At 42.0% G+C, this 15,588-nt stretch overlaps 1 protein-coding gene across 1 annotated transcript in view; it reads left to right on the top strand.

Moving 5' to 3' along the window:
• Positions 1-511: 511 nt before the first annotated feature.
• The window catches only part of LOC138854390 (uncharacterized), a 299,205-nt gene continuing 284,128 nt past the window's right edge, over positions 512-15,588 (top strand). The window contains exon 1 of the mRNA XM_070097322.1: positions 512-1,127. Coding sequence (XP_069953423.1) covers positions 971-1,127 — 157 coding nt within the window. The 5' untranslated portion in view covers positions 512-970. The remainder of the gene's footprint in view (positions 1,128-15,588) is intronic.

Here is a 15,588-nt window from a genome sequence, read left to right as displayed (position 1 = left end):
ACCGGCAGGCCGGACTTGAGTCCTGGAGATGGGAAGTACAGTGCCTGCACTCTGAAGGAGGGGTGTTAATGTTGCAGTTTAAAAACTGTAGTGTAAAGCACCCTTCTGGCAAGACAGTGATGGAGTGAATGATGGTGAAAGTTTTTCTTTTTCGGGCCACCCTGCCTTGGTGGGAATCGGCCAGTGTTATAATAAAAAAAAATATATTATTATTATTATTATTATTATTATTATAACCGTTGAGGAATGAAAAATAATCAAGTTTGGTCCGAGGAAGGGGATACGGTTCTTGGCACCAAGAGCCTTGCACTCCAAAGTAGTCCGTAGTGCAGAATGATGGTGATAGGGAAGGAAGGCAGAAATCTATCTGGCTAGCCTGGATGGCTGACTGGCTGGCTGATTGACTGATTAGATGGCTGGCTGGTTGGCTAGCTGGTCCACTCTCCGGCTGGCTGGCTGGCTGGCTGGCTGGCTGGCTGGCTGGCTGGCTGGCTGGCTGGCTGGCTGGCACTCTCGTGCACCGTACAACACTCACACACACACATGCGCCTCACACGTTAGCGCTCTCTCGCGCGGCGCACATCCCTCTCCTCCCGCAGGAGTTCTCTTACACCGCCGTTGTCGACACTGTCGTCACTACACGTCGCCACGTCAGGAGCGTCGAGTAATGCCACTCACGTAGCTCCTGAACAGGACGCGACTCATAGTGCAGTACGAGTGCCAGTTTCACATTAGAATGTGTTCTAAACTCCGTGTTCAGAGAGTGCCACAACAAAACACAGCTTAAACGAACTCTCACTCGGTGTAAGTTCCATCACTCGGTGTAGAAATAGTTTTTCACTCGGTGTACCATCTCTCACTCGATGTTCAGTTCGAAAAGAAGAGTAACTAATGCAGAAGTGGCGATATAGAGGATAGAAGAGTGGGAAGGAACTCCCGACTAACTTGACGTGTGTGTGTGTGTGTGTGTATGTGTGTGGTGTTTGCTAGTGGGTGTACAGTGGAGATGTTTGTGCGAGGCGTGGGCGTGATGGTGGCGGTGGGCGTGGTGTGGGCGGCGGTGCTGGTGTGCACCATACACGCCCAGGAGGGACACATCCACTACGTCAGAGCTGACGAACTCAGAGGTGAGTAAATGTTATTGGTGGATACGGCAGCGTGTTGCCCTCAATAACGAAGGAAAGGCAGAGGTACAGATCAAATTCACGCGACAACGTCTCGCTCTCCGTCACGTTGAGCGAAACGTCGTCATAGTGAAAGTTTGCTCTGCACAAGTCTTTACCTCACTGACACGGGTCTTTGTTTACCTCATGGGCCTTTGTTTTCTTGTCTTTAAGTTACGTATTGCTCGTGTTTCGTAATCTTTACATTTTTACGGTTTTCTTTTACGACTATATATATTACAGCGACACTGTCTGCCTACTAACGTAGTGACAGACACTCTGAAGCTCTCGTGATGCAAGATAAATCTATATCCCACCAACATAAGCATCGTACAGTCTTTACGACACGCACAACTCCATAACTGTTCTCAGTTTGTCAACACGGGAACCCCAAGTCTTGCTCACAGACGTAAGTGTAGAATTTTATAGCCAAACAATAAATTACAGACGAAAATAAGTTCTTGATGTAAACATCGAGATTTGTGTGAATATATTTATTCACTCTGTCGTGCTCTCAATAAATGCTGGGACCATATTAAATATCCATATTATAAGTTAGTGTTGAAATAAGTGGTTTAGGAAGTCGGAGAGTTAATAAATAAGACAGTTGTCTAACATTTGGTGATCTTTATTCTGGCTTCTTCAGTCCAACACAGGAACGGTGGAAGATGAGGAGGTGTGTGAGGTAATCAGTCCCTCAGCCTGGAGTCGATGTGTTCAATCTTGTTTGATGGACTGAACACATCGATTCCAGGCTGAAGGGACTGATTACTTCAAATACCTCCTCATCTTTCACCGTTTCTCTGTGTTGGACTGAGAAAGCCACTGGCGGGCGAAACGTTTCCAGAATAAAGATGCCCAAGTGCTGCACAAGTGTCTTATTTATCATAAGTTAATGTACAAGGGAAAGTGATACCAGTTGCTCCGGGTTTAGCACTCAGTAGAGCTGAGCTGTTATTCGGCCAGATATTTACTGCCTCTGTCTGGCAGGTCCTTCTTAAATTGAGCCTCTTCTCAGCATTCCTCACCTGGCCCTTCACGTCACTATTCTCCCTATTATATATATATATATATATATATATATATATATATATATATATATATATATATATATATATATATATACTCATGCACTCTGCTCAAGTAGATCTGTTTGTGATTTGAAGAAGTCCACTGTGTGGGCGAAACGTTGTCAATAAAGGATCGCATTATACTTCATTTGTGTCTATTTTTCAAGTTGTGAAATCTTACTTCTCCTGTGGTCAACACTGGAACTGCTGCTACTCACACTAACTCGACTAACCCAATATTACGCTTTGTGCACCAGCTAGGCAGGGGTATATACACCGAGAGGTGACTCACGAAATCGTAATGATATTTCAAACAAACCATACCACGGGCGGGGCTTGAACCAGCAGTCAGAGAGTCATAAAACTCCAGACCAGTGGCTAACGCGTCGGTCTGGAGTTTTACGACTCTCTGACCGCGTGTTCAAGCCCCGCCCGTGGTATGGTTTCACCAAGAAGTACATATCGCTCAGTGAATATATACTGGGAGTTTCTTTAAATCTTTATTTTAAGGATTAAAATATTTTTGACTGGTGATGCACTGGTGACATGCCGCCTTAATGACCCTCTCGTGCAGTCGATAGACTTTAAACCCAAAGAGCCAACCAAATACCGTGTCCATCCTGAAAAGAGCAGGACATCTATGAGAATACTTTAGTCCTGCTTCCTAAATGTGGAAATGTGTTAATCCCAGGTAGCCTTCAGTAGAGCATTGGGATTTATCGTCTAGGGACCAGGACTCATGTAGATGGTGTCCACCTCCAGGTGCGAGTGTGGGGACCCATAACCTCGGAGAAATAAATATAAAGACTTGAAGATAAATACTGAGATCTCTCCTTTAAAAGCTATTTAAATATTATGTTATTCCCTCACCACTCCATCTTTAACACACAAATAACATTTATTCACTTCATGACTCACGTTTGTCAGACTTAAGCGACTCTGACACTTGATAAATTAGACACATGTGCAACACTTGGGTATCTTTATTAAAGAAACGTTTCGCCACACAGTGGCTTCATCAGTCCGTACAAAGGAAAATGGTGAATGCCAGGAAGAGTTCGAGGTAATCAGTCCCTTAGCCTTGAGTCGATGTGGTCAGTCCATCAATCTTGAAAAGAATACAGCATATGTGCGGAGAAGTAGCTTATATACCGTAGGCAGGAGAGGTGCAGCAGTCGTAGGTGGTGTCACATTTGATCAGTGTGGAAGTAGGTCGTGCCCAAGGGTTAGGTAAGTGAAGAATTCCCTGTATTAAGATCCCAAGATGTTGCTGTGTCAGACAGGAATGTAAATGAATGGTTCAGAGAACCGACGAGTTGATAAAATAGATATATATGCAACACTTGGGTATCTTTATTAAGGAAACGTTTCGCCACACAGTGATGGACTGACCACATCGACTCAAGGCTGAGGAACTGATTACCTCGAACTACTCCTGGTAGTCACCATTTTCCTTTGTACGGACTGATGAAGCCACTGTGTGGCGAAACGTTTCCTTAATAAAGATACCCAAGCGTTGCACATGTGTCTAATTTATCAACTCGTCGGTTCTCTGAACCATTCATCGACTCAGGCAGTTAAATAGATTACCTGAATATTATTACCACAGGATCGAAAAAGACTTCTTATTATTAACCCCCGCCCCAGAGGGTTATTAACCAAGAATAACCCAAACAGTGTGGCTTACTTCCGTTGCGTTCATCCGGTCCTCCGCAGGATGTCATCCACAACAGTCATCTGGCTACTGACTGCTAGGTAAACAGGGACAGTAAGTGTAGAGGGACTTACCTACACGTCTCACCTCACTTGGGAATCTAACTCAGGTCCTTTTTAGTTGTGAGACGAATGTTCGTCCACTCCACTACGAGGTACTAGTTCTTCCCAGTACATTACTACCACAAGGTACTTGTTCTTCCCAGAATATTACTACCACAAGGTACTTGTTCTTCCCAGAATATTACTACCACAAGGTACTTGTTCTTCCCAGAATATTACTACCACAAGGTACTTGTTCTTCCCAGAATATTACTACCACAAGGTACTTGTTCTTCCCAGTACATTACTACCACAAGGTACTTGTTCTTCCCGGTACATTACTACCACAAGGTACTTGTTCCCAGTACATTACTACCACAAGGTACTTGTTCTTCCCAGTACATTACTACCACAAGGTACTTGTTCTTCCCAGAATATTACTACCACAAGGTACTTGTTCTTCCCAGAATATTACTACCACAAGGTACTTGTTCCCAGTACATTACTACCACAAGGTACTTGTTCTTCCCAGTACATTACTACCGTAAGGTACTTGTTCCCAGTACATTACTACCACAAGGTACTTGTTCTTCCCGGTACATTACTACCACAAGGTACTTGTTCATCCTAGTACATTACTACCTGAAGGTACTTGTTCTTCCCAGTACATTACTACCACAAGGTACTTGTTCTTCCCAGTACATTACTACCTCAAGGTACTAGTTCTTCCTAGTACATTGTTGCTGGTGATACTGAATTAGCCAGCTTCACGTCGTGTCCCAGAAGTAATACCGTAAAGATTCCTTGTATTATTATACGACTGAATTTACAGGCTATGAACTGTTGTCCTGCCTCTGCTCAATTATTCTACCTTAGATCATTTTAAGTTTAAGAACTGTTGTCCTGCCTCTGCTCAATTATTCTACCTTAGATCATTTTAAGTTTAAGAACTGTTGTCCTGCCTCTGCTCAATTATTCTACCTTAGATCATTTTAAGTTTAAGAACTGTTGTCCTGCCTCTGCTCAATTATTCTACCTTAGATCATTTTAAGTTTAAGAACTGTTGTCCTGCCTCATCTCGTTGGTTGAAAAACGATCCCACCTCAGCTCATTTCCCGACTAAGAGTTATCTATCAGTCAACGTCAGTTCATTTACCAGCTAAGAACTGTTATCTTACTTCACCTCATTTACCGGGGCAACAAGTGCAAGAAAACTTGCCCTGAGAGGGCAATGAGGTGTTCCCACATGTTTATCACTCAGAGGGAGCCGGTCCTTGCAACATTCTCCAGACTCGGTTTATTGAATTCATCATTTTTGACACTGGAAATCTTGTATAATCTACAAGCTCAGAGAAAAATGTTTGTGATTATTGACAGTTCACCCGAAATCATTCCCATATCTTCTCTCTTATACAGTGTGATGCTAATGTAACTATTATATGATATAAGTTAATAGAACACTGTTGATATTCCTACGAAAGACTTCTTTACCAGCAGCAAGAATCTCTCTCTCTCTCTCTCTCTCTCTCTCTCTCTCTCCATGTAATCATTCCCATCCGCCTCCCAGATAGAAAGTGAAACCCGGGGAATTGCGAATAAATATGGGATATCTAGCGAAAGTGACTTTCGTCTTTGCCAGAATTATTCAATTAAATTTTAAGTTCGTCGAGTGCAAGAAGGAACCTAACTTTCTGGTAACTAGGGAAAGGCACTCACAAGCACCAGGTTGTGTCATCTGTAGTTGATTCTAGTTCACATACTCAATGTTTGTGTAGTTACCAAGTTGTACTGTTCTACTTCTGCTTGTTTACAGGTTAAAAATGATCCTCCTTCAGTTCATTTATAGGTTAAGAACTGTCGTCCTAGCTCAGCTCGTTTACAGACTAAAAAATGATCCTCGTGTTTGTGTACTCACCGAGTTGTGTTTACGGGGGATCCGGTATCACTGACGTCTGGTCTCCGGGCATTAAATCTACTCTTGAAGCTGTGTATTTACCTCCACCACTGTCTCAACCAAGTCATTCCATTTCTATTTTTTCAACCAGCCTGAGACTAAATACATTCTTACATCACTATGGCTCATCTGTGTCTTCAGCTTCCACATGTGTCTCTTTGATTCTGATCCTTCTAATTAAGCCTGTCTCCTCTGCAATATCTTTCAGATGTTATATGCCGTAATTACGTCTTCCCTTATCCTTCTCTCCTCCAAGGTCGCCAGGTTCACCTCCTTCAACTATCCCTCACAGTGTATTCCTCTCTGTTCTGGTACTAGCTTGGTTACAAACCTTAAGACAATTTCGAGTTTCTTCAAGTGCTAGACCAGGTGTGGGCTCCGTGCTGGGGCCGCGTACTCAACGATTCATCTAATATTTGTAGTGTATAGGTTATGAAGAATTTTTTGCTCGAGTTCCTGAATGCTTCTGGGTACTTCTGGGTATTATACTTTTGGGTATCATACTTCTGGATATCATGCTTTTGGGTCTCATTCTTCTGGGTATCATACTTCTGGATATCATGCTTTTGGGTCTCATTCTTCTGGGTATCATACTTCTGGGTATCATGCTTATGGGTCTCATACTTCAGGGTATAATGCTTCTGGGTATCATATTTATGGGTATCATACTTCTGGGCATCATGCTTCTGGGTATAATGCTTCTGGGTCTCATACTTCTGGGTATCATGTTTCTGGGCATCATGCTTCTGGGCATCATGCTTCTGGGCATCATGCTTCTGGGTATCATATTCCTGGGTCTCATACTTCTGGGTATCATGCTTCTGGGTATCATGATTTTGGGTATAATGATTTTGGGTACCATTCTTCTGGGTATCATGCTTCTAGGTATCATGCTTCTGGGTATCATGCTTCTGGGTATCATGCTTCTGGGTATCATGCCTCTGGATATCATGTTTCTGGGTATCATGCTTCTGGGTATCATACTTCTGGGTATCATACTTCTGGGTATCATACTTCTGGGTATCATGCTTCTGGGTATCATGCTTCTGGTTCTTATACTTCTGGGTATCATGCTTCTGGGTTTTATGCTTCTGGGTATCATGCTTTTGGGCATCATGCTTTTGGGTATCATACTTTTGTGTATAATGGTTCTGGGTCTCATATGTCTGAGTATCATAATTCTGGGTATCATACTTCTGGGTCTCATACTTCTGGGTATTATGCTTCTGGGCCTCATACTTCTGTATTTCATGTTTCTGGGTATCATACTTATGGGTATCATGCTTCTGGGTATCATACTTCTGGATATCATACTTCTGGGTGTCGTACTTCTGGGTATAATGCTTCTGGGTCTCATATTTCTGAGTATCAAACTTCTGAGTATCATATTCCTGGGTATCATATTCCTGGGTATCATACTTCTGGGTATCATTCTTCTGGGTATCATACTTCTGGGTATCATACTTTTGGGTATCATACTTTTGGGTATCATCCTTCTGGGTATCATATTTCTGAGTATCCTCGGCACAGGCGTTAACGACCTTGATAATTCCGATCTTGGACTTGAAGAACATACGTGGGGTCCAAGAGCTACAGTCCAGCGTCAAGAATGTCTTGAGCAACCTCTTAACCATTCACTGTGAAGAGGTTTAAACCTTTCCAAAGACCCACGTGTGATGCACGCGTCTGGTGATATACGATGGTCGTCCATCTTTACTGCCCTGCCTCTTCAAGAGACACTAGGGTGATGCGAGTAGTTGACCATGACCTGCTTAGTCTCATGTACATTGTACACTATCGTTAGAGAGGGCGAGCGGTGCTATGTGCTCGGAGAAGTACTCTTCTACAAATGCCAACAAAACGCCTCGATGGCCGCTTCTCCGATTATTGTCCATAGGGTTCTCATGGTGGAGAGCGAATAGGTTGAAGTTATTACGAGGCGTTCTCTCAGGGAGAGAAGTCTCTTGCCAGTAGCGAGAGATGAAGAGACAGATTGCCCTTACGTCCCCTATCTCACGCGCTGTCAGCAATATTTGGTTCTTGCAGACTGTGAACAAGTTTTCTGTTAATTAATGCCATCCTCAGGCTCCAAAGTTCCCGTTGCATATGCAAGAATTGCTTATCCTCTTGCGAGATGTATTGATTCAGTAGCTTGGCTAGATCACTTTTGAATAGCTTCTTAATCCAGCGGCGCCTCTGCTGCGTCAGTTAGTGTTTCTTTAGTGTACTCAAAGTGCAGTTGTACACCCTACCTTATGGGTGGGAACCCGTGCTTTCACCCAGATAGACTGAGTGGCATTTATGGTAGCCTTGGTACTGACACTGAAGGTATGTCCCTTCTCATTAGTGGTGAAATATGAGTTTCCTGAGGACAGCCAAATTAGTTTGCACTCACGTCTGGCTTCCCAAACAGTCAAACAACTAGGAATCTCCCTCTCACTGCCAGTGCCACGCTAATGGTTTTTTTTATATCTAAAATGAGACAAAAGAAATTATACCCTAATAATTTGGACAGATTCACAATACGCAAAGCATAAATAAGTAAACAGTTAGAGTAACAAGGTAAACTAAAAACTTCAACACCTGTCGTTCATCATTCTCTCAATCTTAAATTTTTTGTCATCTGAGTAAATAAACAGAAGACAAATATTTTCAAAGAGCCGTTGGTCTTAGTCCATACACGGCTCACTCGAGGCCAAGTGTAAATAATAAGAAAATGAATTTGTCTGATAACTGGAATCTTTGTTCATATTGGACTTCAAATCTGTATAATCCTAGGTTTAGCCAGATACTACTACTAATGCGCCTGTTTCTTTCTGTTATTATCAACATTGGAACCATTTTGGGTAAAAGTTTCTTGACAACCTAGTCTTCAATCGGAAATTTTGTACATCAGTTTTTCCCCTGTCAAAATCGGCCAGCCAAAAACCTTCCGAGGCCACAAGACTTCATAAGTTGGACAAAATTTCTACTGTTAATACTACTGTCACATTGCTGCTACTTCTAACTTATTACTTAAATGCCTAGTGTGGCTCACAGCTGATCATAAGAACATAAGAACATAAGAACGAAGGAACACTGCAGAAGGCCTACTGGCCCATGCGAGGCAGGTCCAAGTCTCCTACCGGCTTAAGCCAATGCACCCAACCTAGTCAGGTCAGGTCACACTGACTTAAGGGAGGAACACGGCAACCGACCTGGTAGCACAAGCTATCAGGTCTAACTCACACCCACCCACATCTACTCATGTATTTATCCAACCTATTTTTAAAGCTACACAACGTTCTGGCCTCTATAACGGTATTTGGGAGTTTGTTCCACTCATCCACAACTCTATTACCAAACCAGTACTTTCCTATATCCCTCCTGAATCTGAATTTTTCCAACTTAAAACCATTGCTGCGAGTCCTGTCTAGGCTAGATATTTTCAGCACACTATTTACATCCCCTTTATTTATTCCTGTCTTCCATTTATACACCTCAATCATATCCCCCCTAATTCTACGTCTTTCTAGAGAGTGCAGTTTCAGGGCCCTTAGTCTATCCTCATAGGGAAGGTTTCTGATACATGGGATCATCTTTGTCATCCTCCTTTGTACATTTTCCAGAGAATTTATATCCATTCTGTAATACGGTGACCAAAACTGTGCAGCATAATCTAAATGAGGCCTAACCAAGGATGTATAGAGTTGAAGAACAACCTGAGGACTCCTATTATTTATGCTTCTTGATATGAAGCCAAGGATTCTATTAGCTTTATTGCGAACACTTATGCACTGTTGTCTTGGTTTCAGATTACTGCTAACCAGAACTCCTAAATCTTTTTCGCAATCCGTAATATTAAGATCTACATTATTTAGTTTATATGTGGCATGGTTATTGTCCTGTCCAACATTTAGAACTTTGCATTTGTCTATATTAAACTGCATCTGCCACTTCTCCGACCACTGCATCAGTCTATTCAAATCTTCCTGGAGTGCTCGAATGTCCTCGTCAGAATGAATTCGACGGCCTATTTTGGTGTCATCGGCAAACTTGCCGATGTCGCTCTTTATGCCCTCATCTATGTCGTTTATGTAGATTGTGAACAGCAGGGGGCCCAACACTGACCCCTGTGGAACACCGCTCGTGACGCTTCCCCACTCTGATTTCTCCCCATTTATGCAAACTCTCTGCTGCCTATTTGTCAACCATGCCTCTATCCAGGAAAAAATTTCTCCTCCTATTCCATGTGCTTTAATTTTCCTCAATAGTCTCTGATGTGGGACCCTGTCAAAAGCCTTACTGAAGTCCATATACACAATATCATATTCATTACCATGATCTACCTCCTCAAATACCTTAGTGAAAAAAGTTAATAAATTCGTAAGGCAGGAACGCCCCTTTGTAAAACCATGCTGAGATTCGTTGATTAATTTATGCTTTTCAAGGTGGCTACGAACTGCCTCGGCAATTATTGATTCCATAAATTTTCCCACTATGGAGGTTAGGCTTATTGGTCTATAGTTCGAAGCTAAGGACCTGTCACCTGTTTTGAAAATAGGTATCACATTTGCCATTTTCCACTTATCTGGCACCATGCCAGTTTGTAGTGATATGTTGAAAAGATTAGCCAAAGGTGTGCTAAGCTCCTCTTTACATTCCTTTAGAACCCTTGCATACAGTTCATCAGGGCCTGGGGATTTGTTAGGTTTTAATTTATCTATTTGCCTAAGGACCATGTCACTTGTGACCCTAATAGTGCACAGTTTATTATCGTCCTGTTCTACATAATTTATCATTACTGGAATATCGCTGGTATCCTCCTGTGTAAAAACTGAGAGGAAGTATGTGTTAAAAATTCTACACATTTCCTTATCACTGTCAGTGAGCTGACCCGAGGAACTTTTGAGTGGGCCTATCTTGTCCCTGATCTTACTTCTGTATACCTGAAAGAATCCTTTTGGGTTAGTCTTCGATTCTCTTGCAACTTTAACCTCATAATCTCTATTTGCTTTTCTAATTCCCTTTTTTATTTCTCTCTTTAACTGAATATATCGATTTCTTAATTGCCCCTCTCCTCTTTTGATTTGCCTATATATGCCTCTCTTTTGACCAATCAGATATTTTAATCTATTGTTCATCCATTTAGGATCATTTTTGTTTGATCTGATTTCCCTATTTGGAACATAATTTGACTGAGCAGCTAGAACTATGCCCTGGAAAGCATCATATCGGCAACCATCACCACCTACCTGACCCCTAGTCAGGTCATTCCAGTTCAGCCCACCTAAGTAATTTTTCAGTCCTATGAAATCAGCCAAGCGAAAGTCAGGGACGGAGACTTGATTGCCATTATTAGGGGAATTCCATGATATGTTAAAACTGAGTGATTTGTGATCACTCTCCCCAAGCTCATCATTAACCTCAAGATTATTAATTAGTGTTTCCCTACTGGCAAGAACCAAGTCAAGGAGGTTATTTCCCCTAGTTGGCTCTGTCACAAACTGTTTTAAAAAACAATCCTGGATCGTATCAAGAAAGTCACCCGACTCTAAATTTCCTGTCAAATTGCTCCAGTCAATCTGTCTATAGTTGAAATCTCCCATTAGCACAACATTTTCGTATGTAGATGCCTTACGAATTTCGTCCCATAGAAGTTTACTGCACTCCCTATCAAGATTTGGGGCCCTGTAAATCACACCCAAAATTAGTTTTTCTCGGCCCTCGAGAAGCTGTAACCAAACAGATTCAGTGGCTGACGCTTCTAATTTAATATCTTGTCTAACACAACAATTTAAATTGTCTCTGACATACATCGCTACTCCACCACCTTTCCTGTTGACCCTGTCAGTGTGGAATAATTTATAGCCTTGTATGTGACATTCAGAGGGCATCTCTCTATCTTTCAGATTGAGCCAGGTCTCTGTTATAGCAATAATATCTATGTTTCCTGCACTTGCAATTAATCTTAGCTCATCTATCTTATTTCTAACACTCCTGCTATTAGTATAGTAAACCTTAAGGGAGCTAGTCCCTTGCTGCCCTCTGCTGTCCCCCTTTGTTTGCTGACCTGTTCTATTGTCTTTATTTATAACTTCATGCTGAATGCCTTTTATACATTTACTGTTTCCAACCCTAGTGTTGCAACCTGCTTGTTTCCCACACACACCCATACCTCTATCTTCCATCAGTTTAAAATCATAGGCATTTCACCAATGGCCTTCTCAATCGAGTCTGCAAGTGCTACCACCCCTGCCCCAGAGAGATGTACCCCATCCCTTGCATACATATCATGTTTGCCATAAAAGTTGTTCCAGTTGTCAATGAATGGGATTGCAAGTTCCTTGCAGTATCTGTCTAGCCAGCAATTTACACCAATTGCCCTAGACAACCATTCATTTCCTACTCCCCTTCTAGGCAAGATGCTACATATGATTGGGATCCCTCCCTTAGACTTAATGAAATCTATAGCTGACCTGTACTTATCTAGCAGCTCTTCTCTCCTACCCTTCCCAATATCATTTCCACCAGCACTGAGACAGATAATGGGCTTGTTTCCATTACCTGACATGATATTATCCAGCCTGTTGACAATGTCCCCAACACCAGCTCCAGGGAAGCACACTCTATCTCTCATCTTCTTATTCCTATTACAAAAAGCACGGTCAACATATCTTATCTGAGAGTCACCAACCACAAGAATGCGCTTACCTTCATTAGCAGGGGCAGTAGTACCCTTACCTTCACTGGCCACTGAAGTACATTCATCCTGGAGAACAGAGAAGCGATTTCCTACCTTCAGATCTTCACTCTTAACTTTCCTTACTCTGATGCGCCTCCCATTACTGTGAACAACTCGCCACTTGTAGCAGGTGCTGGGCTGCACCTCACTGCTGGTAGCCGTTGCTACCTCCCCACCTACAGCCTCCTCACAGTGAGAGACAGACATAAGAACATAAGAACATAAGAACGAAGGAACACTGCAGAAGGCCTACTGGCCCATGCGAGGCAGGTCCAAGTCTCCTACCGGCTTAAGCCAATGCACCCAACCTAGTCAGGTCAGGTCACATTGACTTAAGGGAGGAACACGGCAACCGACCTGGTAGCACAAGCTATCAGGTCTAACTCACACCCACCCACATCCACTCATGTATTTATCCAACCTATTTTTAAAGCTACACAACGTTCTGGCCTCTATAACGGTACTTGGGAGTTTGTTCCACTCATCCACAACTCTATTACCAAACCAGTACTTTCCTATATCCTTCCTGAATCTGAATTTTTCCAACTTAAAACCATTGCTGCGAGTCCTGTCTAGGCTAGATATTTTCAGCACACTATTTACATCCCCTTTATTTATTCCTGTCTTCCATTTATACACCTCAATCATATCCCCCCTAATTCTACGTCTTTCTAGAGAGTGCAGATTCAGGGCCCTTAGTCTATCCTCATAGGGAAGGTTTCTGATACATGGGATCAACTTTGTCATCCTCCTTTGTACATTTTCCAGAGAATTTATATCCATTCTGTAATAAGGTGACCAAAACTGTGCAGCATAATCTAAATGAGGCCTAACCAACGATGTATAGAGTTGAAGAACAACCTGAGGACTCCTATTATTTATGCTTCTTGATATGAAGCCAAGGATTCTATTAGCTTTATTGCGAACACTTATGCACTGTTGTCTTGGTTTCAGATTACTGCTAACCAGAACTCCTAAATCTTTTTCGCAATCCGTAATATTAAGATCTACATTATTTAGTTTATATGTGGCATGGTTATTGTCCTGTCCAACATTTAGAACTTTGCATTTGTCTATATTAAACTGCATCTGCCACTTCTCCGACCACTGCATCAGTCTATTCAAATCTTCCTGGAGTGCTCGAATGTCCTCGTCAGAATGAATTCGACGGCCTATTTTGGTGTCATCGGCAAACTTGCCGATGTCGCTCTTTATGCCCTCATCTATGTCGTTTATGTAGATTGTGAACAGCAGGGGGCCCAACACTGACCCCTGTGGAACACCGCTCGTGACACTTCCCCACTCTGATTTCTCCCCATTTATGCAAACTCTCTGCTGCCTATTTGTCAACCATGCCTCTATCCAGGAAAAAATTTCTCCTCCTATTCCATGTGCTTTAATTTTCCTCAATAGTCTCTGATGTGGGACCCTGTCAAAAGCCTTACTGAAGTCCATATACACAATATCATATTCATTACCATGATCTACCTCCTCAAATACCTTAGTGAAAAAAGTTAATAAATTCGTAAGGCAGGAACGCCCCTTTGTAAAACCATGCTGAGATTCGTTGATTAATTTATGCTTTTCAAGGTGGCTACGAACTGCCTCGGCAATTATTGATTCCATAAATTTTCCCACTATGGAGGTTAGGCTTATTGGTCTATAGTTCGAAGCTAAGGACCTGTCACCTGTTTTGAAAATAGGTATCACATTTGCCATTTTCCACTTATCTGGCACCATGCCAGTTTGTAGTGATATGTTGAAAAGATTAGCCAAAGGTGTGCTAAGCTCCTCTTTACATTCCTTTAGAACCCTTGCATACAGTTCATCAGGGCCTGGGGATTTGTTAGGTTTTAATTTATCTATTTGCCTAAGGACCATGTCACTTGTGACCCTAATAGTACACAGTTTATTATCGTCCTGTTCTACATAATTTATCATTACTGGAATATCGCTGGTATCCTCCTGTGTAAAAACTGAGAGGAAGTATGTGTTAAAAATTCTACACATTTCCTTATCACTGTCAGTGAGCTGACCCGAGGAACTTTTGAGTGGGCCTATCTTGTCCCTGATCTTACTTCTGTATACCTGAAAGAATCCTTTTGGGTTAGTCTTCGATTCTCTTGCAACTTTAACCTCATAATCTCTTTTTGCTTTTCTAATTCCCTTTTTTATTTCTCTCTTTAACTGAATATATCGATTTCTCAATTGCCCCTCTCCTCTTTTGATTTGCCTATATATGCCTCTCTTTTGACCAATCAGATATTTTAATCTATTGTTCATCCATTTAGGATCATTTTTGTTTGATCTGATTTCCCTATTTGGAACATAATTTGACTGAGCAGCTAGAACTATGCCCTGGAAAACATCATATCGGCAACCATCACCACCTACCTGACCCTTAGTCAGGTCATTCCAGTTCAGCCTACCTAAGTAATTTTTCAGTCCTATGAAATCAGCCAAGCGAAAGTCAGGGACGGAGACTTGATTGCCATTATTAGGGGAATTCCATGATATATTAAAACTGAGTGATTTGTGATCACTTTCCCCAAGCTCATCATTAACCTCAAGATTATTAATTAGTGTTTCCCTACTGGCAAGAACCAAGTCAAGGAGGTTATTTCCCCTAGTTGGCTCTGTCACAAACTGTTTTAGAAAACAATCCTGGATCGTATCAAGAAAGTCACCTGACTCTAAATTTCCTGTCAAATTGCTCCAGTCAATCTGTCTATAGTTGAAATCTCCCATTAGCACAACATTTTCGTATGTAGATGCCTTACGAATTTCGTCCCATAGAAGTTTACTGCACTCCCTATCAAGATTTGGGGCCCTGTAAATCACACCCAAAATTAGTTTTTCTCGGCCCTCGAGAAGCTGTAACCAAACAGATTCAGTGGCTGACGCTTCTAATTTAATATCTTG

This window comes from Cherax quadricarinatus, chromosome 57 (assembly GCF_038502225.1).
Source record: "Cherax quadricarinatus isolate ZL_2023a chromosome 57, ASM3850222v1, whole genome shotgun sequence".
NCBI classification, from domain to species: domain Eukaryota; kingdom Metazoa; phylum Arthropoda; class Malacostraca; order Decapoda; family Parastacidae; genus Cherax; species Cherax quadricarinatus.
This window is presented reverse-complemented; position numbering and strand designations above follow the sequence as displayed.